Below are 27,605 nucleotides of genomic sequence, written 5' to 3'. Positions count from 1 at the left end.
AACAGTAACTTTCTTGGTTCTCCTCTGAAAGATACGATCTCTGTTTAGTTGTAACTAGTGGAGCCAGTTACAACTTCACCATGACCACCAAATGAGAGTGATCTACAGTCAGAATTAAAAGGCTGTGTTCTGGTCCCTGAGTTAAAGGATCATTATGTGTGGGTCTGCATGTTCCTTGAGCTATTTCACCAGGGTTTACTCTGCAGTCCCGTTAAGGAGGGTTGATGACCAGCTCTCAGACTCAGGCAAGCTAACACCTACCTAGAACCTCTATAGTGCCTGCTCTAAAGAAGCAGAAGTAATTCCAGATTCTGCTGTTAAACAGCATGGTGATGTGCTCACAAAAGAAGTCCTTCTGTGAAGTGATATTTGAAGTTAAATGCAAAGACTCCTGTAAACGTTAAAGTTCTTAAATACAAGAGCTCACTCCAGTTTTGTTCTCTTTCGAGGGGCTTGTCAGTTTAGGTGGGTCAGCGCAAGATGTAACTATCCTTTGCCCTACACTTTTTACAATACCCACAAGCAAGGTGCTGCTGATGTCAACTAGCTGTGTCAATAGGAACTCAAAATCAAGACTTCCCTTGACGTCACCGGAGCTGAGGAGTCACCCCACCTTGGCTGTACTTATCTTCCTCTTCCCTTTGCATTCTGTGCTCCCTTTTCCAGTCTTTTATTTTTAACTTTCTTGCCTTCTGAATGTTGTTGTTTTTTTTTACATCTGGTCACAAACCCTTTTAGGAAGTAGGCAGTTATAAATCAGATATACAGAAATCAATAAAAACCAGTAGAGCCCACAGCAGATTTGCCCCCAGATAACTCGGATCTTGCAGGTTCAGCAGTTATGCCCAGGGGGGTATCAGCCAGGAGGGTGAAAGGCGAGGGGGCACTGCCTTCTGAAAGAGGGGGTGGGTTGCTGGATACCAGAGGCTCAAGGGAAAAAATGGACTCTGGCCTCCATCCATGCACTTCTCATTTGGCCTCAAGGGAGAGCTCTGTGTTTCTATTTCGTCCAGCTCAGAATTTTCCAACCACATCAGTGGCATTTTCTTATCTCCTGAGGATCTGCTTCAGAGCCAAAGTATCTCCTTTAGGCCTTACGAAAGGGCAATGGGAATGAATTGCCCTATTTGCCGCGGAGGGGAAGGCCGGCAGTATGTTACTGCAGCACAGAGGCATGGGAGACCAGGGACACTCAATCAAGCTGTCTGTTGTCAGGCTACCGCTTTCCTCGCCCTGAGCTGGGGGAGGCCATCGCTCTGGCCACGACTCCAGGGAGTCAGAAGTTTGAGTCACTGCACAGAATGGCTGCCACAAGGCCACACGGTGGTTTTGTAACCAGCTCACAAAGGAATGGCCTCCCTGCTTTGAAATCCTAGTTCTCGCCCCAACAGGAGCTTTGCTCAGGAAATGGAAATTCATAGGAAGTCAAAAATAAAAATAAAAATTAATCTACAGAATAAGAATACCAATCAGTTAGTTCATTTATTAAAAGTGAGTGTCAATTTGCTCACTGTAAGGACCGTGAAGTTGTCAGACTATTTGGACTGACCATTCACGTCCTCTCAAAGAACGACAGTATACTAATCTTTGCAAAGATAATTTCCTAGAGGGGGCTTTTCCTCTCCTCTCCACCAGGAAAAAGTGTTCCAGCTGCCAGGTCCAGGTGCTGGGGTCAGGTTAGGGGAGAGAGTGAGGTGGTTGGGGCTCACTGAGGGCTCCCCTCTCCTCCCGAGGAGGGAGACTTGGGCTCCGAACAGGGCTACAGGGAGACCGCAGGTCCCAGAGATGTCTGAGTTGACCTCCCAGGTGTCCCTGGTTTCCCCAAGTTGTGCATCCCTGTTATATCACCACTGGTTTTCAGTTAGTCTTGTCCCTTCTTAGGGCTTTTCGGAGATGTGTGCATTTAAAGTGGGTTGAAGAATTATTTGAGTCAATATTTGCCAAACCTGAATCAAATATCAAATGCTAGGGATACAAAACTGAGAAAGATTGGGTTTTGAAGGATGAATAGGAGTCTGCGTGAAAACTACTGAACTGCTGTCAGCCAAGTGGAGGAGACCAACCTGAAAACAAATACAGTCATACCTTGGTGCTCATTGGCTTCAGAATTCGTCCTACCCTGTACTCCTCTCATTTTGATGAGAAAAAAAATTGTTTCAGTGCTTGGTGCTTGCTCAGGACTCATTGCACTTGCTGAAACTTGTATGAGTCACAACACTGCCCCAGGAGAGAAAGTGTTTCATTGTCTAGTACTTACCAGTTTCAGCACTTGTCACAAGTTCTGGAATGAATTAAAGACAAGTACTGAGATACCACTGTAATTGCAAAATGTTAAAGCAGGATTGGCAAATATTTTTAAATAAAGAGCCAAATAGTTAGTATTTTAGCATTTGTGAGTCAGGTAGAATCAGGTAGAGTCTGTTTCAAATACTAAGTTCTGCCCTTGTCCTGCAAAAACAGCCATAGGCAATATGTAAATGAATGACCATAGCTATATTCCAATAAAACTTTATTAACAAAAACAGTCAGTGAGTCAGGTTGAGCTCACAGGCCATAGTGTGCTGAAGCCTGAGTAAGAATTCATCATAGTAGGGGAATGTTACTACTACTACTACTACTACTACTACTACTAATAGTAATGAAAGCTACCATTCTGACAGCTTGCTCTGTGCTAGACCCTATACCAGGCACTCTGTATACAGTGTGCATATATTTGTGTACTAGTTTTTTGCAACAATTTGTGAGGACACTGAGATTTAACAGCCAAAGTCAGAGTTTTACAAAGTAAAACCCCACCTATTTGCCTCTATGGTCTATGTTCCCAACTAAACAATTGAAAATTCTGAAAGGAAATGAGCAGAAGATGTTGGTGTGGCAAGGGTCGTGGAGTGGCTCCTGAAGAACAGAGTCTCCCGTGGAGAAAGATGGCAGAGATGGGCCTTCGGGCAGAAAGAGCACCAGGAAGGCTTCAAAGTACAGGTTGTTCTGGAAACCAGGGCCTGAGGTGATGCTGGGGTGTGGGGTGCCTCGGTGGTAGTCTCTGAAGAAGAAACAGGAGAGGTTGGTGAGCTTAGAGCAGAAAGTGTCACATACTCCAGTGAACCTGACCTTTATCTGTGGACCAGGAGACAGCTCTGGTCTTCTGGATATGCTGCACCAGACTCCGCTGAGGGGCTGTTAGCCCTACAGATTCCTGGGTCCTGTCCCCAAATATTTTGATTTAGTAGATCTGGGATGGGCCCAGGAGTGTGCATTTTATCAAACACCTCAGATGATTCTAGTAGGCATTCTCAGGTTTGGGAATCAGTGTATTAAATGTCACCAGAATGTTTTACTCAAAGGGGAAATATAACCAAAATTATGTTTTAGGAAGTCCACTTCCACTTGGAAAATGGATTACTTCATCAGGAGAACCTACCCTCCCAGGGGTCTATTTTCTGGTTAGTTATCAGCTTCTCTCATCTGGAAATGCAGGCAAAAATTTCCAGAAGCTTCTGCATTTCCAGAAGCTTCTTAAACCCTGGATTGAACTCTATGCTGTTCACCAAACAATTAACTCAAGGAGAAATATTATGTAAATAGCAGACTGCCATTTAACAGACAGAATATCCCTGAAGTTAAGGACAATACCTTCCCCAAGACGAGTTGGCGAATCCTTCGCCAGAAAAAGCTCTTCTGGTCATGTTTCTTTTGTAAAGGTGGTGCTGGTGCATGTGCTGGTGCTGGCGGCTGACATCACTGTTGCTGGATTCTCTACTGCCCTAGAAGCCTCATCATGGCGTGTGGAACAGAGCCCTAGGCTGGGAGTCCGACTACCCTGAGCTCAAATCCTGTTTACAGTACTTAGTAATCACAATGCCTGGAGCAAATGACTTATCCTTTCTGAGCTTTAGTTTTCTCATCTGCAAAATGGGAATAATAATGCCATGCAGGGCTATTGTAAGGACCGAATAAGATAAAGGACATAAAGAGTCAGGTAGAGGGCTTGGTACAATTAATTCTCTTCTGCTGATGCCTTGGAGTAGTTTTTGTGTGCTCCCCATCTTTCCATCGCAAAAAGATGACGCCCCCCCCACCCCTGGAGAGAGACCCTCTACGGTTGCTTCCTGTCTCATATCATTAAGCACCAATATGATGCAATTCCTATGCCTACGCCATCAGTTTGCTATTGGGAGACCTATTCCCAAGCTCCTGCCTTCACCCTCCCCCGTTTTACTCTCCCAGGTCATTTCACATCACTGTTGACCATGGTCTGCTCTCAAGGGGTGTTTAAAGACTCAAACCCTGCAGCTATTTGCATAGATTTGGGTACCAAGGGAACTGCTCTGTTTACTTTAGCTTGCCTTCTGTCTCCATAGCCTCTGTTCAGCAAGCATCTTTTGAGTGGATCAAATTACAAATGCAGTTCAGCTCAGATTTTTAGAGCAAAAAAATAAAAGACCTCAACCAAGATCTACAATGGCTCCTGTCCCCTCCATTGGCCTTGGTGGCCAAGGTTTGAGCTTCTTTCCTGTCCTGCAAACTGGAGTCTTCCCCTGAAATTGTGGGGCTGGGGTCCAGGGCAGAGGCTGTCAAGCCTGTTCACACAGCCTCTCATTGTTCAGGTCTTGGGGTCTACTCTCTAGGGAGGGTTAGCATTCAGATCCTGTCCAACTCTGAGCTAAGAAATAAGTGGAGTGAGTCCTTGGAGATTAACCAGAAGGAGGCAACAACATCATTTGAAGATTGAAATTTGACTACACAAACTTGTCATTATGTTCACCAGGTTATTGTTTGGGCAGGAACATGGAAGCTGGTCAAACCTACTCCCTTCTCTGGAGCCTCAGTTTAAATGTGTGTGCAGTAGAGGGAAGACTAGGGAACAGGTGTCATGGGGGTGGGAGATTCAGAGGTTTGGGCTGTGGTTTCTGGAGGATGCTGAATCCAGACATAGGGCAAAAAAGGCAGAAGGAGGAGCAGGTTTTGACGAAAGGGGCATGGTGATAAGTTTCATTAGGGAATAACTTAGGGTAAGATAACTTACTCTAGATCTGAGTTTCCAGCTCAAACTCTCAGGTAGGCAGCAGAGCAGCAAGGTGAGAAAAGCGTATGGTATTGAGAAAGACTCTGTAGAGCCCACTTTACAAATGCTAGGGTGTTTACCAAAAAAAGAAGCCAATACAAGCCACTTTAAGCAAAAAGGAGTATTCATTTGTTCTTGAAACATAAAAGGCCAGGGATATCAGGCATAGCTTGATCAAGGCCTTAGATGGCAGGCTCACAACCAAGTTTCTTGGTGGCACTTTGCTCTCTCTTTCCCAGTGATTCCATTCTTAGACAAGTTCTTCTTCACCATCACAAGAAGGATTCTGTTTTCACCCTCTTATATTCAAGTTCTACAATTAAGAGTAAGAATCTCCTCAGGATGCCCAGCAAAATCTTATTATGTCTTATGGTCTCCAAGCAGGTCACAGGCTCACCCTTGAACCAATCATTGCTGCTGGAAGGATGTGATAGAAATATGTCCAAAGGCTGCCTCCACCCCTGGGATGCCAGTCAGATCTCTCACTACTATTGCATGGCTGTTCTCAGTTCATGCACACTGGAGTCCAGGGCAACATGGGCCCTGAACTCATGGGGCATGGGTTGGCAACTTAGAAGATTGAGATCCCATGGTGAAGGAACACATCCCCACACCGGTGGTTGGTGTCACAGTCTGCTCTTCACTCCCTGGAAGGCCCATCACTGAGCCTGCAGCAACTCCTTCTTTGATCTCCTGAGGCACCTATGAGGCCAGATCTTCCCTGAAGCCCAAGGCCAGGTTATTGGGCCCATTTCCACAGCTTCTGAGAACTGGGATCCCCAGAGTGGATATAATAGTAGGTAGGACCTGAGCTGGGGGTGCTCCATCCCGGTAAGGAAGAGCTATCGCTTCTCTTTGTCTCAGGTGATGCAGCTGCTTCCTGTCTACCCTGAGGAAGGTAGACAGTGAGGCTGCTCCTGTCTACCCTGGGGCAGATGCTGAGGAAGGACATCCTATTCTATGCCTCAACTAGAGTTGTCCTTGCTGGCCGGAGGCAGAGCTGATCTGGAACAGTCAAGGTTCCCCTGTCAGGAAATATCTCCCAGTACTCTTGTTCTGTCTCTGCTGAGATGAGGGAAGAGTGGAAATGAGTCTAAGTGCTTTCTTCAGAAGGGTTGGAGACCCCATTTTGAGCACAGGAGACCCACGCTTTAATCCTGAATCTGTTTCCTGGCTATGTGACCTAGAGCGAGTCATTGTACTTCTCTGAGGCTCAGTTTCCTCATCTGTAAAAATGAAGCTACAATACCTTCCTCACAGAGCTGAGGGGGTTCAAGAGCTAGAATGTGCACGCTGTGCTGGGTGTATACACATGGTAAAGCAAGGTTTGAGTCCTAGAGTCCTTTTTTGCAAGAGAAGGGATCCACCAGATGTTGAGTAATTGCTCTGGACCTGTGCTGTGTTCCCACAGCTGGGGCACAGAAGAAAGCGCTCCGCTCTCAGGCTTGGCAGATGCGGTCCACGTGCAGCAAAGACAAACCACTGTGTGGCAGATGGGGGCAGCTGCGCGGTGCTATCACAGACCAGAGAGCACACGGCATCTGGGAAAGGTCAGGGAAGGCTGCCCGGGAGGCTGCCTTGAGGGACACACTTCCAAGCCCCAGAGCCTGCCACAGTATCTGACATTGGACAGGCACTCCACAAGCACTTCTTGAATGAGGGAAGGATTTGGGCAGGCTCTGGGGAGGCCAGCTTTTCCTTCTCACTTTCCAAACCAGTTCCTCCACAGAGGCCCTGATGGGCACTCTCAGAACAAAGCCAGGAAGGGAGGGGGAGATGAGGGAGAGGGAGGAGCAGCACAGAAAGGCACACTGGGAACTGGATGTTCATTTATTGTTTTATTTTTATTTCCTGGGGGATAGGACTGTTGCCGAATCAAGGAAGAATTTTTATTTTTATTTGAAACAAAGTTCCCATGGTGGTAGAGTTCTGATCCTGGCTTTTCAGACTGGCTGCTCTGGGTGGTCTGGCTGGCCTGGACAGAGCTCATGTCCTGGACAAGCAGTGGTGTCTTGCTCCATCCTCATCCCCGCCCTGAGGAATGGACGTCTTCAGGTGCGGAGGCCAGAAGACCCAAAGGAGAGGTATGGGCTCGGACTCAGCCTCACTGTTGGCCTCTGAGAGAGTCTGCATGTGCAGTGTGGGTGGACTGGCTGCTGTCGGGTCTCCTTGTGGCTCATCAGGCAGGTTTGGTTCCTCCAGTCTTCTCCCTGAAATAAGGGGCATCAGTTCCCAGAGGCCTGCCTCCCAGGAATGAGGGCTCCAGGTGACGGGTTGCCAGGACCCCCAATATCAGAGTCCCTTTGTCAGAGCCAGAGCTGGGCCATGTGCCTGGGTTTGGGACAGGAGGCCACGACCACCTTGCAAACCCTCGTGAGTCCACTCTGTTGGGAAGGAGGAGGTTGCAGGGGCGCCACAGCAGCAGATGCTGGGGTGATGGCACATTTGAGCACCTGGGCGGTGACACACTTGAGCACATACCAGCAGCCGTTTGGGGCAGGCGTTGGCTAGCTTTCCAGGTGGACATAGAAGGGCCAGGGGGGCCTGCTCTGTGGCTTCCTGCTGGGTTTTGGTTAACGCTGAGGGCCTATTGATAAGTTAATTCTAAAAGTCACTTTGCAAAGTACCCCTGGATGGTCACACAGAAGCCTGAAGGTGGCAGAGGAGTCCTTGCCCTTTGTGGGGTTTTATTGGTAGACTCTCAGGGGAAAAATCTGACCATGTGTCAGGCAGACAAAGCAGGAAACCCAGACACATCAGCGAGAGGAAACCTCAGCTGTTGACTTGGGGAAGCTCGGTGGGAACGGGGGTGAGCAAGGCCATCCACCGGCCCAGGTGATGTGTGTCCATGTCACTCCAGTAAGAGGAAAATGGAGCCAATTCTACCCACTTCTCACGTGAGGAACTCCAAGGCCATGGTGGGGCCATAGTTGAAATCAGCCCCAGAGGGGCCACTTGGCTTCCCAAGTCTTCATCAACAACAGCATTCATTCCTTTAACTTTCTGCATCATCAAGTACGTGATACAATTCTTTCACTCACTCGTTCATTCATTTATTCATTCATCTGTTCAAGAAACTCTGAAAGGTGACTTATCCACTGGCCCTGCCTTGAAGGAGCCCACTGTCTAGGACATGATTTTTTTTAGTATTTAGAAGTATTTTAAATGAAAATAGCATTAAACGTGGATTCAGAGAAGATAAAAAGTTAAAATGAGGACTCTGGACCAGAGGATCTTACAGGTTCCTCTCTCGTTCATAGTTTATGATTTTTCACATGACTACCCATCTTATTTTTGTCACATATCTTGGTTCTGCCCACTAATAAATATTATCTTTAGCAAGTTACTTGACTTTGTTTTCTCTTCTGTAAAGTGTGGATAAGACTGATACCCGCTTCTCAGAGCTACTGTTAGAATTCAGAGAGATAAAGCACAACAAGCGTTTGCACTTGCCTGGCAGACAGCCACTACACAGGTAACACCAGCCATCGCTGTTGTCCAGGAAACTATAATGAGTAAAAGAAACTGTGTGTAGAAAGCACAGCACAGTGCTTGGCATTGAGGTAGTATTCAAAAACGTTGTTATTGCTACTACTGCCACTGTTGGTTTTACATTACAAATGGCCATGGCCCAAGGAAACAGTAAAAAATACATGCTGTCATCCTGGTAATGACACATCAAAACAGAGACACCAAGAGATATTAGGATAATTAATTACAGGTCTGACCAGGAATACAAGGTTTCTGGAACAAACAGCTCGGTCAACCCAGGCAGAAGCTAGGCTCGCCCACAGAAAGCAGCAGCTGCTGGCTGGGCTCTCTCCCCAGCCCTGGGGACCACACTCATGGAGGCAGTGTCCTGGTGTTGAAGCTGAAGCTGTGGCTCCTAACGAAGTGTGACTGGGAAGAGGGTTGGAGGGGAAAATGCGCCCTGTGAAAAGGCTCACCAGAGTTAATTAAGAGGACTTTCATACTTCTTCCACCCTGGAGATTTTTGCCTCTACTAGTTGATCGAAATTGGCCATATACCTTAGGGACACTGGATAGCAAAAAGGATGAGAACGGCTGATCCACTAAACCAAGGATTACAAGACAAAGTGACAGAGTTATGAGGAAGGGAGAACATGGAGCCCAGAAGAAGGGCATCAGAGGAGGAAGTCAGGGCAGGCTTCCTGGTAGAAGTGACTGTTGAACTGAGAACATTAAATATGAGCAGAAAGTGGCCAGAGAATTCTAGACAGGAAGTTCCACAGCAAGGCTCAGACCATTGGTGCCCGAGTGACCCATGACCATCAGGGAGAAACTGTTCTCTTTTGGTAATTTTTCAGGACACCAGGAGACTGTCTCCCCACCCCTCTTTAACACTTCTATTATTTATTATGCAAGTATGTCATACTTGTAGAAAAAATGGAAAATAGAGATATAAACATTTAAAATATGTTAAATTGACTTTATTCATAATTTCACTGAAATAAACAACTTTGGATTTTAACCTTCTGGACTTCTCTTCCCCCTGCTTCCATGGAAAAAGGTAGCCCTACATCCATCTACATATATTCCACCTAAAATGCATACACCTAAAAATACATAGGATTTTCAAATGAAAGTAAAATCATACCACCTGATTTTTCTCCCCAATCAATATATTTTGGACAAAAATGACTGTCTAAAGCATCAAGCCTTTGTGCATTTTAACCGCCTGTGATGGAAATGTTCTGAAATGAAACTTGCACTCCTGTCTTTTCCACGGAGTTGCCCGAGCTGTGCTTCACACAGTCCCACAGCTCTGGTTTCGGGCCGTGAACCAGGCCTGAGCTCAGTGACTAGGAAGGTGTCTGAATGGCCCAGACTCTATGCCGAACCAAATTTTTAAATTAGATTTAACATGTATAAACTAGAGGGTGTCATGTGTAAACATTTTGGATTTTAGCTTTTCTTGGGAAAAAAACTGGGAGATTTGGCCAAGAAAGACTGGTATTTTTTCATAAGCTCAAAACTAAATAGTAGCTGCCCCATCAGATGGAGCCTGTCCTCTCTGCTCTCCCACGCTCAGAACGCTGTCACTCACCTCGTCGGCCTGGCCCATCAAGGACGTCAGTCTGCCATTTCTGCGTGAATCCTGCTTTTCGGAAGCTGCTTGCCCATGAATGCAAAGCCTTCTCAATCTGTTTGTTGGTGATATGGTTTCGTCCACTAATTCAACAAACATTTCGTGAGTGGCTATTTGGTGTTTGACTCTGTCCTGGATGTGGGTCAAAAATATATATTTATTAAAATAATCATAAAAATATAAATAGAAGTATAGCCCCTGCTGTGAGATCCTTGGAGTACAGCTGAGTGGAGGTCTGGGCAAAGTGCGCTGGGGGAGTGCAGCAGTGCGGTGAGCCGAATAATCCACCCCTACCCACTGCCAAGATGTCTACATCCCGGTCCCTGGAACCTGTGAATATGCTACCTTAAACGGAAAAGGGGCCTTTGCAGACATGATTAAAGCAAGGATCCTGAGATTGAGAGATTGCCCTGGATTACCTGTACGGCCCAATGTAATCCCAAGGGTCCTGATAAGAAGGAAGCAAGACGGTCAAAGTCAGACTAGAAGGAAATGTGAGGAAGGAAGCAGAAGTCAGAGAGAAGATGACCACCCTGTTGGCTCTGATGATGGAAAGGGGCCTCCAGCTGAGGAACACAGCCTCTGGAAGCTGGAAGAGCCAGGAAATGGACTCCCTCCCAGAGGCTGCAGAGGGAAGAAGGCCCTGCCGACACTCTGGTTTTAGCCTACGGAGACTCATTTTGGCATTCTAACCCCCTGAATTGTAAGATAATGCATTTACATTGTTTTAAGACGCCAAATTTGTGGTAATTTGTGACAGCAGCCATAGGAAACAATAAAGGAGTAATTTCTTCTGGGGTGAAGTGGTGGAAAGGGTTTATGAAGAAGGAGATATTTGAACTGGGTCTTGAAGGATGAGTAGGAGCTCATCAGTTATAGAAAGAAGGTGGAAAGGAGCCCAGGCTCAACCAAAGGATATATGTGAAGGGCATGAAAAGGCAGGGCACATTTGGGTTGGCTGTTGGTCTCTCGTGGTTGCAGAGTAAGTCGTATGAAGGCTGAAATAGGGGATGAGGCCAGAGAGAGGGGCCGGGATCTCAACTTAGAACTGGTCCCATGGAAAGACAGAGTCCTCAAAGGTTCTAAGAAAGGAAAAGATAATCCAATTGATGTTTTAGAGAGACTGCTCTGGCATCTTGTGGAGGGTGGTTGGAAGGGGCCTGACCACAGGCAAAGAGACCCACGAGGCTGTTGTAGTGACAGGGGTCACGCAGTCATGGCAGGGGTGGTGGCCGTGGGCAGGAAGTGATCAAAGGCTCGTCTGAACCAGGGTTGGTAGCCCTCGGGGTCTAACTGAGGAGGGCGATGGAGAGGCAGGAATAATGACTGCCAGGTTTTTAGCTTGGGCGTCATTCACTAGGGCTCAGGAAGAGTAGGTTTGGGGAGGCCAGGGCCGGGGAGGGGAAGAAACTGTGGGTGCTGTCTGTGACTTGGTGAGTGGGAGAGGCCCACTGAGCTCTTGGGAAGAGTAATTCAAAGGCAGTTGGCAATCAAATCTCTGTAGCTATACTATCTCAGGTTCAGATTCAAGTCATCTGCATTCCTTCTGCACCCTGGTGGGGGTAAGGAGGAGGGGGCCTAGGACCCAGAGGCTCAGGGGTGTGCTAGTAAATGTTTAACAGCTGACTCTCTGAAGGAAAAAAAAAACACCTTGATATGTAGCATTTGCTGATTCCTGTGGTGTAAATACTCCCATCATTATTAATTTCAAGGTACTAACTCCACCTCGCTGAACATGGAGGTGGGAAGAGATGCACAGTAGCACATCATACACAGTGTTTCTGCCACACAGATACGCTGGAAATAAATCATCTCGAGAGCGTAGATCATAGTAAAGTATAGCAAAATATTCAGAACATGGTTATTTGGGGGATTTATTTCCTTTGTAATTTAATTTTTAATGATGTCTGTGTTTAACGACCAGCTCACAAAATTGTTGACAATTTTATGTTCAGCTCTCGTGAGCTGTTACGAGCAGGCTCCTGCATATTTACCACTGGAGAGGGTCCAACAAAGAGCATGTGGGAAGGGCCTGGAAATACACCACCTCTTCAGCCAGGCTGGGGGATCCCCAATGTCATACATGTGAGAAGACGGAGCCAGCTCCAGGACCTAGGAGGTAGCTCTCCATGTCCCATTCTTCCTGCTGACCTGCCGGTGCCCTGGTCAGTCCTGTAGACCCAAGAATACCGTGTGGTCCTTGACCCCAGGATGATGACTCGCGGCACCCTGGAGTGAGTGACTCAGGGAAGAGGCCCCCGGGCAGCCTGGAACAAAGAGCACCGGACAAGATTTATTTCTGCCAGGAGCTAAATGGGAAGCTCAGATGCTTTCCACTGTTGCCGGTGCCTTTGAACTACCTCCAATTGAGCAATTGCACATATTTCCAAGAAGCAAAAATTTTTTCAAGTAGATTTGCTTTAAAAAAAGAGTTGCTGAAGTGAACAAGCTGGAGAGGGAACCTGGGGAGTCGTTGTGGCTCACTTCCTGCCGTGGCCGGGGTGGTGGTAGGCAGATGGAAGTTTGGCCTTGGGATGACCACTGTTCAGGGGGCCTAGAACCTGGGTCCAAGGCATTTCAGCACTTCTCTTCCTCCATGGTGACATTTAAGGTCCAAGGGGCTCTCCAACTGCCCCTTGGAAGCCACCCTAGTGTCCCAGGTCATCTGTCCAGGCTGGCATTTGACAAGATGTCCCTCATACCTCCTGTCAGTCCTTGGTCAGCAGGTGACCTCTAAGTCAGCCTTCTCAAAGTACCTTCAGTTCTGGCAACTCTGCTCCTGGGCGCAAAGATGTTATCGTGCTCTTTGGTCCTGGCCCCCTACCCGCCCCCTGGGATGCAGGAAACTGAGGATGTCTAAAGGCATTACCTGCCAGTCATTCCCGTTTCCTCCTCTCTTTGGGTTTTCTTCTCAGGATTCTGTTTGGGAAATGGCGTCCAAGACCTCTCTGCTCTCGGGTTTAGGGCTCTTTATCCACCTCCCCAGGGAAGCAGACTCTGGCCCTTTCTCGGGGACCCACCTCTCCTGTCTCCCCCTTGCCCTGTAATCTTTTACTAGTCTCGGGTGTGTGCATGGAGATTTACTTTTACTTAGGATGTTTTGTCCCCACATCTCTGTTCTGTAACATGAGCACTCTCCGTTTCCCTAAGGGCTGGCCCTTGGTGACACATAAGGCAGAGACACACTCCCCTTGTCTACCTCTTGCTGCTACAGCCCTTCCCAAGACAGTGAGTACAGAATGACCTTGCTGTTTGCATGAGGGGAAGGGCAAGGCAGCAGGGGTGGGGGTGTTTTGTTTTACACGTGCCATCTCTCCCCCCACCATGTCCCCCCAACTCCCTCCTCCCCACTGAGCACCACACCAGCTCCTGAACTCTTCCTCTGGGAACTGGCCAGCCTCTCCTCCTGGATGCGGCCCTGGTGCTGTCAGAGAAGATGCTGGCTCACTGCTAGGGCTAGGGGTTCTGAATCAGGGAGGAAGACACCCCCAGCCAGCAGAGCCTGTAAGAAATCCTCAGGCCTGGTGAGCATGGCCACAGGGTGCAGACCCCAGCAGTGGGGTGGAGGAGGGGGAGGAGGGGTCTGGCAGTGCTCCGGGGCAGCCTCACTGAGGCACCCCTAGGCCACAGCCCCTGGATCAGGAATATGCTGAGGGTAAGAAGTCATTCGGGAAGTTCCTTCTTTTCCCTCATCCTCCCCTTCTTCCTTTTGCCCTCCTTCACCCACCTTTGCTCCACCAGGTCTGCCCACAGCACAGCACAGACCTTGGACTGACCACAGTACTGTACCCTCTTTTTCTAAACCCATCACCTGCAGCCACTGGCTGTCCAACTGCAGAGTGAATGTCAGCATCACTGATGATGCACAGCCCCTGATGAGCTGAATTCCAGTCATGTCCGACAGTCCTTCATCTATTTGTCAGTGCAGAGGAGAAGCCCTGGCCAGGCCTGGACTGGGTCCCCGTTACTTGAAAGAGACAAAACCAGGAACTCTGCCACCCAGGATGAGCACAGACTGTCTGGGCCTGGCTGGGTTTTGATGATGCGTGACTAAGAGAACTCAGGCACCCTATTCAGAGAGTGGGAAAGGACCTCATTGAGTACAACGCATTATCACCTTGCAGGTATTTCCTAATTTAATCCTGACAACAACCCTAAAGGCAGGTACTATTTCCTCCATTTTCCAGGTGAGGAAACAGAGGCCATCAGAAAGAGGCAGAGGGAGAATTAGAAACCCAGTGTGCCAAGATCCGAAGCCCTCCCGCAGCATCCCGAGATTAGGAAGCAGGACGAGGCCATCCCCAGGTGGAGCCCTACTTGGACTGCCTTGTAGGGGTACAGGGCTCAGCTCTGCAGTTGGCCAGGCCCAGAGGCCCACAGAGGCGCCTCTCATCACTTGCAGCAGTTATCCGATGCCCCAGGAGATGCTCCATGTCTGTTCAGGTCTGCCCTGGGGCGAGCACAGGGAGCAGGAAGCCTCCTCTCTCATCGTGAGAGTGACCAGGAGAGGTGGGAGGATTGGAAGGTGTTGCCCGAGGACTCCTGCTTTCACAGCATGAACACTTTGCTTGTTATTTACTAAAAGTAAACCTGGGGCCCAGGAATCAGGGATTTGGGAATCTTCTCTGACTGCCCCTCATTCACAGGTGTGGCTTTGGTTCATCCTTGCCTCTGCCTGGTCCTGTAAGGTAGGAGCAGGGGGCAGGACTGGCGATATCCATTAGCCCACCCGGTCATCCCCTGAGTTAGCAGAGGGACGGAGAGTGATGTGTGTGCAGTCCCTCCAAACAGTCCCCTCCATCAAATTCTTCATCTAGAGAGAGACTAGTGGTATTAATAGCAACCTAATCTCTTTCAAATTCTTTGTGTTGCTAAAATGAAAGCAAAAATTCAAAGCTGGAAGAACAAAAAAACTCCCTTCTGAGAATTCTGAGTCACTCCAAAAAGGTCAGTGGAGTCTGGGTTAACCCGTTGCTTCCCAGGAGGGGCCTTGGCTCTTCTTCCGACACCCAGAGATTCATGAGAGACTATGAGAGACACCTCTACCTGGTAGGCTGTGCTCCTGGGCCACTGGGGTTTCAGAGAGGAGTTTGGTCTCCTCTGGGCCTCTGGTTGCAAGGCCTCTGGAGAGGCATCCTTGGGGGCTATTGTGAGAGGCCATTGCTTGCCAAGAATGCCGCCAATGAGCTGGTGGGCTCAGCCTGACAAGGAGCTGGGGAGCCAGACAGACCTACTCTGACTTCCAGCACAGCCACTCATGAGCAGTGTGACTTCAGTCAAGTCTTCGGAACTTTGTTTCCTCTTCTGTAAAATCATAATGTTCCTAATAATAGTACTCTTGTTACCCGCCTCGCAGGGCTGCCGAGAGCACTGAAGGGGGTTGGTCGCTCTAATGGCCCTTGCTAAATCATGACTCCTGATGCCTCCCTGTGCTTGCTGGGACATAAGCCATCGTCACTCCCCAGCTGAAGTGTGCAGAATGGGGTGCGCCTTCAGTTGTGGATGGGCTTGCCTCCGCGTGTCCAGCCACTTGGTCAGAGCTGCCCCCTCCTGCCTGCTCTCCTTCTCCCCACAGCCCACAGGGTCCCATAGAGGCTGCTCCCAGGGGCAGAGCTTGCGCTGTGGATATACAAGCTTGGGACTTTCTGGGGCTGGATGGACAAATTCATGGGCAGTTGTGTAAATGGAAAAGTCAGAAGGCGAATGGGCAATGGAAGAACAGACAGGTGAATGAATGGGTGGATTTGTCATCCCACAGTGGGGGGAGGTCATGCAACCTCAAACTATGGGCCCACTCTTACCTTCATAAGATCTCTGGCTTCAAACCTGCGGCTCCTTCCCCCTGCCCCAGCGCCCTTCTTAGCCGCACAGGGAATGCGCGCTCCAGTTCTCTGCAGGGCTGGTGCTCAGGCTGGTTCTGCTGCTACAATCTAGCAGAACTCCTGTGGGAGTAGGCCGAGTAGAAGAAGGGGAAAACGACAGGCCTTGGAATCAAACTATCCTTGGTTATAATCATTGGCCTGCCACTTATTAGCCTTATTATCTGTGTGATCTGGAGCAAGTTGCTAAACCTCTCTGATTCTTAGTTCCTTACTACATAAAATGGAGACAATAAAACCCATCTCAGGGGGTTAAATGCCATAGCACTTGAAATATACCCAGCATAGTGTCTGGTACTCATTAGGCAACCTAGAAATATCTAATGAATAGAAAAATAAAAAAAGTATGTTAGTTTGCTTTTTTTACATGAGCATGTCCAGGGGCAGATAACATACTTAAATATGGTTTAGATACTGTTGGCCTTTTCAGTTACACAAATTATTAGGTAGTTATACCAACAAAGGCTCTTAAGTAATTTGCATCAGCTACAAAGGTAACTGGACCCAGTGAAGTTGCTTCCTTTCTCTGCACCTCAGTTTTCCTTCCTGTAAATTGGGTCAGGTTAAATTTAAACACTGGCTGGAGGCAGAATGAGTAGAGCCCAAAGAGCTGATTGGCTAATGACCCACCTAACCCTTTACTGACCAGGCCGGAGAGGCAGCAAGAAGGGCCTTAGAAATGGGTTAAAGAAGGAGCAGCTGGAGACCAAACATTACCAAATATTTTTCCCTTTTATGGGTCGGTGCTCTAGATCACCACTTCCTGGAGATTGTATTCTAAACTTTGCTGTGATGGATGCAAGGTCCGAGTGCCACGGACTCCAGCAGAACCCAGATGTCACCCTGGGGGAGGGACTCTGCTTTACCTTGCTATTTTAAGCAGCAAGTTTATAATAATGGATGGGAGAGAGAAAGCAAACAGGCCAGGAGCAGCGTGGGAATGGCCTGGGCAGGCGCGGCTGCTGGGACTCCCCCTGAGGAGCTCGGGGCTCCAACTTATCAAGTGTGGGACCTCAGCCAGGCTCCACTCTGCTTTGTCCTGTGGCAGCTGACACCTTTCAGTGCCGCTCTGACTTAATTCGTTTCTGTTTGACTTTGCTTTCTGACCCAGGGACTAAATTAAGGTCTTTCTTGAGGAATAGGAGGTAGAGAAAAGGAAGCGGAGACATTTCTGAAGTGTCAGAATACCTCAATCCCAGAATCCTTTGGGATGGGACCATCAAACCTGTGAACTATTGTGACTAGAAAGACTCCAGGGTGTCAGAGACTTTCAGGGTTGGAAAAGACCTCTGGAGTGGGTAGAAACCCTGTGACTCTTGCCCCAGCCATTGTTGAAACTCTCTCGGAGTGAGGAGCTCACTGCCTTGAAGAGCAGCCCATCTCACCTTCAGACAGTTCCAACCACCAGAAAGTCTTCCCTGGCTTTGATCTGACCTTGCAGTCATTGTTTGGGGACCTGTCCTTTGGGAACGACAGAACTACATGAATGGCTTTTGAGTATCTGAGAAGAGATGTTGTTTCTCCATGTACCTTCTCTTCTCCAGGCTAACCATCTCTAGTTCTTTAAACATATTTTTTGTGTCCCTACATCTTGCTTCCCCTTTTTTGAACATCACCAATTTGTCTGAATCCTTCGCAGTATACGGAGCACAATATACTTCATGCAGATTAAGACATAAAAAAATAGTGGAACAGTCACCTCCTGTGTTTCAGAAATTGTACTCCCATTAAGACAACCTGGATCTGCACACAGTTTATCATTTTAGGTGTTTTCTTGGGCGGTGTAGTGAACCTCTGTGATAGGATTGGGTTTGTGGATACTCTTGCTATGCTGATACCAGTGCCACATGCTGATACCAGTGCCACTGACATCCTGCTGCTGAAGTCCACGGAAAGATAATAGAAATTAACCACAGAGCTCACCTTTGTGCAAATACAAAGCTCCGTTAATTCATATAGAGACCATTTGGGATAGGAGACAGCATGGCCTGGCCCCATGGCTCCCATTCCTGAGAGCCAAGTTCAATGTGTCCAGTGTGGTTTCTCCCTTCCTGTCTTTCCTCCCCACTAGGCCTCCAGCTAGTCTGTTAGGAGAAATTCCATTCAGCACGTCAGTGCTCATGGCTCAGCTCAACACGATTTCTAAGGGAGAATCTCACTAAAACCTCGATTCTACCCATCATAATTTCCATAGTTAGGAACCTTTTTCTGGGATCCTGCAACTTCTCACTTTCAAATTATTTATCCATTATGCTGTTTTCCACCTGCCTCCCACCACTGACTCTGTTTTTCTTGAGGCCAAGGCCACATTTTTGTCATCATTATGTCACCAGCACCTAACACAGGTCCTGGTAGAGTGGGTGTAAATTGAGTGTTTGTGGTGAATGAATGACGTGAATGAATGACTCAGTTCATGGATATGCTACTTGAGATTCCTTGAGCTGTCTAGTAGGGGTCACCTTAACTGTTTCAGAAAGGATGGGACAACCTTTCCACCACAGAGAATGACAAAAGTCAAGATGACAGTCACATCAAACAACTCCAGGGCTAAAGTTCTCTAGATTTTAAATACAAAGCAAGAAAAAAAAATGAATAGATCTGGTTACCCATGAGGAATCAGACCTTTGCCTGCCTCCAGGAGCTCAGTCAGAGGTGCATGTGACCCGTGTGGGTCAGTCGGGGCTGCAGTTAATGCCAGCTATGAGCCTGCCCCACAGCACTCTGGCTTGAGACCCTTTCTAAGGCCTTTCTGTGGGAAGGAGAGTATTTGGTCTCATGGGAGGTGGCAGGACTTCCTGACTCATCCTCCTGAGCTTCCGGCAGTCTGTACCTTGCATAAGACCCAGGACATGGCAGGCACTCAGTATATGAGAGTGTCCTTTGTCCTCTGCATGTGTGTCCAAGCAGCCCCCTCACTGTGGCTGAGACCAGGGTCTCAGGATGACCCCTGTGTCTGGTGGTTTTCCTCTGTCATCCAGCAGAGCAGCACACCGTCAGGGAACCTCTGAAACCACAGAAGCAGGCTAGATGTTGGTTTTGCAGGTCTGTGAAGGTGTTCACACCCCACTAGGGGAAAGGGACCTGAAGGCATTTAGAGGTAGGAAGAGGCCAGGCAGAGCCCTCTGGACTCTGGCCAAGCTTCCTGGACTGCAGACCTCCTGCACCCACATGGCCTCTGTGAGCACTACTCCATGCTGGGCTCTCTGCTTCATTTCATCCTTGGAACAGTCCTACATGGGAGGCATTCTTACCTCTGTTCCCCTGACTAGGAAACTGAGGCTCAGAGGTAAAGCCAGCATTCAAGGCAACACAGCCACTGAGTGGCAGAGTGGAGTCTCAGACCCAGGAATCTGGTTTCAAAGCCTGTGCTCTTTCTGTCTTGCTATCCCGTCTCTGCAGAGGGAGACCCAACATCACTGGTCTCCCTTTCTAGGAGGAGGCAGAGGAGCCAGACCCACTGGAGAGATCATGGTCCTAGGCCTCTTGACTGGCAGGAAACGTGAAAGAGCAGTTATGGCCACAAGTGACAGTACAGTAGTTACAAGTTAGTATGTACAAGTAAACTCAACCCAAATGGACTTAAAAACTGAAATTTGTTTATGTAACTGGCTGGCTTAGAAAGAGTTCAGCCTGCAGGTAAACTTGGATCAGGGCTCCAGTTCCATTTCTCAGCAAGTCTGTTGGCCCTTCCAAGTCCTCTGTGTGTGTCAGTTTTATCCTCAGTCTGGCCTTCCTCACGGACACAGAATGGCATCAGCAGCACTAGGTCCACATCTGCACCCTCCATGGCCCAGAGTGAGAAAACACTGCCTCGTGCTCATTGGCTTAGGCTAAATCTATTGTCTGTCCCTGAGACAATTACTTTGTCAAGATCAATGAGATTATGCTGATTGGGATCAATCCCAGCCAGGCCTCAAGGCTGCTACGGTGTGGGGAAGGGATACGCCTGGTTCCGGGGGAGGCAACCCAAGGTTTCTCAGTGGGAGCATTGCACAAGGCACATGAGGTGCACCTGGGCCAAGCCTCCAGAGTCACGGCTTTAGCAGGTCTGATGAGCCAACGAGGTCCATCCTCAAGTGAGAGAACCCTGAACTAAGGGTTAGAAGAGCTCAAGAGTGTGAGGCAAGCCATGGAGCAGGAAGTCAGGAAACACCATCTCTTCCTCTCCCCCACCCAGCCAAAGGAGCCTGTGGAGTACAGTGGAAGGACCCTGGCCTCAGAATCAGAGAGATCCGGATTCAAATGCTTGGTTCTTTATATGAATTAGGCAAGTGGCTGCCCCTCTCTGAAGCAGTTTTCTCATCCATAAAATGTGAATGTTAACACATGCATCAGAGATCCTCATGAGGATTAAATTAGGCGCTGTTGGTAGTGCTCCTACTAGGATAGTGCCTAGCACCAGTCAGTGCTCAGTAAATGGTGTCCATCTGATCCCAAAGGAGTGTCCTCCATGAGCTGTGGTTTTGAAGAGGCAGAAGCACTTTTCTCCCTTCCAGCATAGTTGTGTTTACTGCAAGGACCAAATTAGATGCAAAATCTCTAAGGCCACCTCTGACTTTGTAAACAGTGCTGGTGAACAGAAGGAAATTCAATTCCAAATGCCTTTTATTCCCACCTCTGCTGTTGACGCAAACTCAAGCAGGCTCTCTCTGCCGCTCATGACCCCCAGAAATGGAACCCAGCTTGGGTCAGGGATGGGAGGGGATTTGACTTGTCCTTTTGGCATCTCCTCAGCCTGCGGAGCCCAGGCCTCTTGGAGCATCTTTGGGGCTGACACAGCAGAGGTTCCGGGCACCTGCAGCCACTCCTGTCAGAAGGCTGCCATGCCCCACATTCCTGAGGATGAGGAGCCCCCCGGAGAGCCACAGGCAGCCCAGAGCCCCAACAGCCAAGTAAGTGCCCCCTCCCTGCCTTCTGCTAGCCTGGCCAGGGCAAAGCCAAGCGACCTGGACTGAGACCACAGGGTCCAGACTGGCCAGAGCCTTTGCTGATGCCTGAGAAAGGTGTGCAGCACCCACACTGGGGAGTAAACACACAAAGTTCCTTTGAATTGCCCTAGGCCCCCGACACCCTGACAGTGGAACCCTCTGGGCTGTGTCTGACTGAGGCCTCCTGGGACGTCCAACCACCCTGACCCTGGAGGCCCCCTCCTGGAAAGGAGGAAGCCTTGGAGGAGAAGCTCGTCATGCCAGGGTCATGAGCACCAGCAAGAGTCACTTAAAGTGGATCTGCTTAAAATGACCAAATTTTCATAGTAAATAGTAAGAAAGATTCTCACCAAAATTATATTATAAAAAAGGAAATGATGAAAATAAGGCAATTTAAAGGGTCTCATTGAGATTGTACTGTATAAATGAAATTATAAAAGCAAGTTATTTTTAGCTACATATACTACAAAATATAGATTATATGTCACTTTTCAGAAAAAGTTTTTAAAGATTTTATTTTATTTTCAGACAGAGGGAAAGGGAGGGAAAAAGGGAGGGAGAGAAACATCAATATGTGGTTGCCCCTCACATGCCCCCTACTGGGGACCTGGTCTGCAACCCAGGCATGTGCCCTGACTGGGAATCAAACGGAACTGATGACCCTTTGGTTCACAGGCCAGCACTCAATCCACTGAGCCACACCAGCCAGGGCTATATGTTACTTTTTAGAATGAACAAAAAATCAAGTGTATTGATTTTGATCTGGGTATATTTTTTTTATATCAACAAGATGATCTGTTCACATGATACCTCTTCCTTCACATTTTACTGTCTAGCGCCTTCATTAGGAGATTCTGGTGATTTAGTATGTAAGACCTTCATTTATTTTCTCAAGGACCTCTTTCAATGCTTCAATATTCAAATTGTTCTCTTGTGAAGAACCTATCTTACCACATCCTCATAGTTTTGTGCTTCATTTGTTAACTAATCCAGCTCCATCTGCTCCTCATTGGTCCAAGACCTTGCATGTGAAGCTTTCTAACCTTGTTTTCTTTCATCTCATGAACTTTGCAGTGTGTTTGCACTGAATTTGTGTCATCCTGTTATATCTTACAGTTGCCTCAACTGCCCTCAACCAAAAGAGATAGATACTTGTTAAGTGAGGGAAGAATGTATGAGTGACAAGTGAGAAGAGTCTTAGTGAATATCTTCATGTTAAGATGACATTTGTTTTCTCACACATTGTAACTCTGGGAACATAGATAATAAATATTTAGAAAAGAATGGTCTCTTGTATCTCCATATCACAAGCTCATGGTGTTGCAGAAACTTGGCAGCCTTGGGAAGCCCTAGGCCAAGTTTGGCAGTGGGCCAAGCCCCCATGTCTTTGCTGAAGGCAGCCAGCTCAGGGTTTTATGGAGAACCCCTCCCAGGAATGTCTTGGGCTATAGAAGGCACTGCTCCTCAGTTGCTTTCAGTGGCTCCAAATTGCTCCTCTGCAAAATATTCACATCTGGAGCCAAATGTGACTGCTCGCAGTCCTCAAGTCACTGTTGTCCAGGGTTCTGGCCCCTGAGCATGCCTACCCCTCAGTCCTGGACTCTGCCTTGGCTATCGCTGACCACTTCCATCCACATCACTAACAATGGCAGAGCCCTTAAGTCAGATTCTGGTGCAATATCTAGCTCTAAAACCCCGGGCAACTCCCCCAAATAGCTGCCATACTATGCTCCCCAAGAATACAAGTGCTCTTAAAAAGCCCTAGCCAGTGTGGCTTAGTTGGTTAGAACATCATTCCGTAACTGAAATGTTGTGAGTTCAATTCTCGGTCAGGGCACATACTTGGTTTCAGGTTCAATCCCTGTTCTGGGCACAGGTGCCTGAGAGCCCCCATCCAATGTGTAGGATCCCCAGTCTGGGCATCAGTCCTGGCCTGGGCACCCGTGGGAGGCAATCAATCAATGCTTCTTTCTTTCATCAGTGTTTCTCTCTTTTTCTCTCTCTCTAAAAGCAATGAGAAAAGTGATGTCAGGTGAGGATTTTTAAAAAGTATTCTTAAATAATAATAATAATAATAATAATAATAATAAATGGACCATGATGAACTCCACCCTCCATGAAGAGATCCTTTTACATTCAGTTCAGTTCATCTTGGTTCCCAACTTCTCCACAAGGAGACATAAAACCAGACAGCACAAAAGCCTACTGGACCTTCTGACCATCACAGCTTCAAGCTACACATAGGTGCAGCTCCACTGTGTCAGAGGTGAGGGTGAGTTTTTAGGGGTGTCCAGCAAGGGAAGGGCTTCATGAGCCCATCACATAGTTGAGGCTCAGAGAACCCCAGTGGAGTGGCTGGAACTCCAGATTCCTTGTCCCTGCAAGTTCACTCTCCCTGTGACCTTGAGCTAGAACCAGACTTCTATAACATGAGGGAGTGGGACCCCATGGTCTCTAAAGTTCCTTTAAATACCATGACTCTAATTCTGTGTTGGGAGATGTCAAGAAAGTAAGAGACTGTGAGTCTAATGGCTTTGACATTGACAGAGACCAGCAGGAGAAGGACCAATGAGGAATTCAGGTGATTCAGAGCCAGGATGCCCAGGTCTTATAAGGAAGGACCACTAGCACAGGGTTTAAGAATGGGGATTCTGGAGTCACACCAAGCTAAGCTCCTCCACATCATGGCCAAGAGACCCTGTGTGAGTCTGTTCAATTTTCTGTGCCTCTTGTTCCTCAACGTTTCCCTGGGGCAACTGTTAGTAGCTGGCTCCTAGACTCTGTCTGTTTAGCCAGCCTTTGTGTGCCTTCTTTGGGCTGAGGGACAAGAGAGCTCAGGCTGAAGACCACATCAGATCCAGTATTCTTTTATTCTCTGCCCTTACAGACAGACACTGGGCCTCCCTGAGCTCTCCAGAAGCCCATAGTCATTGTCAGCGAACAGCATCTCCCTGTATTCCACCCATCAGACAACCCTTGTCAGACAGCCACAGCCTGCGGGGAGCGTCAGGCCTGCGAGCTGGGCTGGAGCCTCCAGGGGCTGGAGCCTGAGTCCCTGGGAGCAGCGGAAACCAGGCAGCCAGGGAAGTAGGGCTGGCCAGGAGGGTTTGGCTAGAACTCTCAGTGGCGGTGGCATGTGAATTCCCACTCTGTGAAGCAGGCAAAGAATGGAGCATCCTTCTGAGTTTACAGCTCCCCGGGGTCCAGCCCTACTTCTGGTTCCTCAGGCCCCAGCCCCCATTTCCCATGATAGACATGAGCGCTAGCTGAGCCCTTCTCACACAAAAGCACTAAAGCAGGAGACCTAGATCCTGTTTTTCTTTCTGCATGCACACACACACTCACATACACAGAATCTCACACACACACATACACACACGAATATAGACACACAGAGACTCACACATACACATGCACACAGACACACAGACTTTCACATACACACACACACTCACATACACAGATTCTCACACACACAAATACACACACGAATATAGACACACAGAGACTCTCACACATACACATGCACACACACTCTCAAACTCTCTCTCACACACACACCCTTTAGGCCCCTGATCAGGAGCTGTAATCAAAACTCACAACGAACTGAAGACTCCCGACAGTGCACTCTGTGAGACTGTGCCCTGAGCGGTGCTTTCTGGGATGGCCTTGGAACAGGGAGGGGCACCTCCCTGGAGACCCCTTGGAAATGTGTGCTCCCTCAGTGGGGGGGAGTCCCAAACAAGCAATTCTCTCTGTCAGGACTGAGATGAAGACAAAATATGTATTACACGTAAAACACTCAGAACCCGGTGAGAACTGTGCAGGGTGGGGACACCTCCCCAGTTCCCCCAACGAAAGCCCTCCTCCCATATGCTTCCTGTGTGGCAGACACAGTTCTAAGCACTTAACACATCGTAACTGCACCACCCTAGGAGGGAGGTGTGATTATCACCCCATTTACAGATGAGAAACCTCTGGTGGGTAAGTAAGTGTACACTAGAAACTGGGCAGGGCTTTGAAAACTTCAATTGTTTAATCCATTGTCCCTGAGCTCATTTCCACCTACTTCATTACACCCTTTGTGAGAATAGCCTCGGTTAAGACCATCAGTGAAATATCTTTAAATATGTTATCAGTAAAACATTAAGACCTGGTGTATGGGTGTATGAGATACTGGGGACATCTATTGGGCACCTGCTATATGCTCATCCCTTCAAGGAACATATCACATCTCTATTTTATAGAAGACAGGAAGTCTCCTCGAGGTTATGTAATTGTCGAAGGTCACATAATTGAGTCCTGGTTGAGTGGAGATTGAAACTCAAGCTTCTGTGGAGGTGTTTCTGCCAGCTTTGCCCCCCTTCCAGGGCCCCACTCCACAGTAAAGTCAATGTCCTGGACACCAGACCCACCCTCCCACCCCCCCCACCCCCGCCCCCGCCACACACACAGCATGAGGAGCAGGTACTTGATGCCTCGTTCTCTATGGAGAAGAAGCTGGAAAAGGTCAAGAGGACAGTTCCACCAGGATGGCTTCCAGTAGTTCTGGTCTTCCGAGTTATGAGATTGTCACTCTAAGTGGCTAGGACAAACCGGGAAGCATTTAAGAAATGTTGGTTGTTACAATGGTCAGGAATGTATGTTACAGTTGTTTGCCCTTCGTTTCTGTTGTGAACAATGGAGTAGCCTGTCATTGCTGTTTCCCTGATTCTCCTGTCAGACTCCATGGGAGCTGCTTAGGGTCGGGAGTTGTGTCTCTCATGTGCGTTTCTCCAGTTTTCAGCATAGGCTATAGCATGTGCTGGTTGGTTAGGGGAAGATCGGTGGATGGATGGATGGATGGGTGGATGGATGGGTGGATGGGTTGGATGGATAACAGGCTGGCTGGATGATTACATTCCTGGACTGAAGAGAAGGAGGAATGGAAGGCAGAATGGTGTTAGGAAAGGAGGGAAGAGGAGAGGATAGAAGATGAAGATGGATGAATGACAGGCTAGCTGAGTGATATGCTTTCCGTGGAAGTAAGGCTAATAATACACGGTGTGTGCACTTCAGTACTCTTGAAATCTGCTGGCGTGAGAGTCAAAATGGTGATGAAGAAGGCAAGATAATCAGTGGTTATTGAGCCCCGATCTCTAGGAACAGAGTGGACAATGGCAGGAAGGAAGGCCCACCAGAAGCAGGGTGGGGTGTGGGTGCACGGGGGAGGGAGCATCTGCTGGGGAGGCTCTGGGGAGCCTTCGCAGCCCCGGGACTAGTCCTCCGTGCTTGGCAGCGAGGAGCAGAGGCGTTTCTGCTCCCCCCCGTGCTGTTGGGACTTGCCTCTGGAATAATCATTTTCTCGCAAGTCCCCAGAGAGTCTTTTTACCCTGTCAGAAGAGCAGTGATTCCCTCTGCAGCTGGGCCCTCTCCCCAGAGGCAGTCCCTGTTTGCCCTCCAGGCTGTGAGAGAGGGACCTGGGGATGCAGCCACCACAGTGTCCACCCTCCACCACCACCTCCCCGTCAGCATTGTTACTACTTTATCTTATCAAATCCTTCAGACAAGCCTGGAAAATGAGGATTGTGAGCTCCACACAATGTTTGAGAACATGAAACTCACAGAAGCTAAGTAACTTGTCCAAGGTCTCCCAGATGGGATATCAGCCTAGGCCCCCTAACTTCACTGCCCCACACAATCTTTTGGCAGCAGGGTCCTTCTCTCTGCAGGGGGCCCAAGTGCAGGAGCTAAACTCCCCACTCCTGCTCGCGCTGGGGCTTACAGCTTCCTAGCCCAGGCCCAGTCACGTGACATTGGGGAACGGAAGATAATATTCCCGTCTATGACACTGGCCTATATTTATCCCTGTACCCAGGCAGTTAGGAAACTGTTGTGCATTCCTGGGAACTTAAGAGTGAAATAAACATTTAAATGTTTCTATAAGTTTATTTAAGGAGAATAAAATGTGACCTGCTGGCTTATTATAGGGTGGGGAGCTTGGGGGAGATGGCCCAGTCCCCAGTGCTTTGCTGACTGCAGGGAAGGGAATGGACCTCTGGGGGGGCTGGGCCCTTGGAAGAGAGAGGGGGTGCCCCTGCTATCTTTACTTAATTGTGTGTTCAGCCTTGTGCTGTGAGGGCTGCCTGGAAGAAGGGGCTTATGAGGGAGGGTGCAGCTTGGAAGAACTAGAAAGGCAGGTTGGAAACCTGTGTGTCAGCAGGAAGAATCAGGGAGGTGAGACCAAAGACCCACAGATGATGGTAAGGAGTGGCTTCTGTAGTGGGAAGGCCAGCAGGCCTAGTGGTTAGTCCCTTCCACTACTTACCACCTGCACAGCCCCGCACCAGGCTGATTTTCCATTGGTAAGGTAGGGATTGAAACGGGAAAGGGAGGAAAGAAATGTACCAATCACCCACTTCATGGCCAGAGCCTTCACTTTTTCTTCCTATTTCCTCTTCATGATTCTGTGAGGTCGGGAGGTATTATCAGCCCCAATCTGTGAGTTTCATTCACAGGATTGCTGGTAGGAATGAATGAGAAAACACACGGGAAGTGTCTGGGACAGCGCCTAGCACACAGCAGGTCTGAGAAAGTGTCACTTCCCTCTACCCACATTTGTTCCTTTGCTTCTCGAGTCTGAAAGC

General features: G+C 48.5%; 1 protein-coding gene across 10 annotated transcripts in view; it reads left to right on the top strand.

Moving 5' to 3' along the window:
- IRAG1 (inositol 1,4,5-triphosphate receptor associated 1) overlaps window positions 1-27,605 on the top strand; it is a 115,669-nt gene that overhangs the window by 19,361 nt on the left and 68,703 nt on the right. For 5 of the 10 annotated variants that reach the window (XM_028517392.2, XM_036029028.1, XM_036029027.1 and 2 more), the window contains exon 2: window positions 20,786-20,943. The exons of 1 other annotated variant lie outside the window; for it this stretch is intronic. In XM_028517392.2, the coding sequence (XP_028373193.1) occupies window positions 20,875-20,943 (69 nt within the window). In that variant the 5' untranslated portion in view covers window positions 20,786-20,874. Of the gene's footprint in view, window positions 1-20,730; window positions 20,944-27,605 lie in introns of those variants that run through there. 4 more of the 10 variants (XM_036029022.1, XM_028517390.2, XM_036029024.1 and 1 more) reach the window with 1 other exon arrangement.

The sequence above is a fragment of the Phyllostomus discolor genome, chromosome 6 (assembly GCF_004126475.2).
Source record: "Phyllostomus discolor isolate MPI-MPIP mPhyDis1 chromosome 6, mPhyDis1.pri.v3, whole genome shotgun sequence".
Classification (NCBI taxonomy): Eukaryota; Metazoa; Chordata; class Mammalia; order Chiroptera; family Phyllostomidae; genus Phyllostomus; species Phyllostomus discolor.
This window is presented reverse-complemented; position numbering and strand designations above follow the sequence as displayed.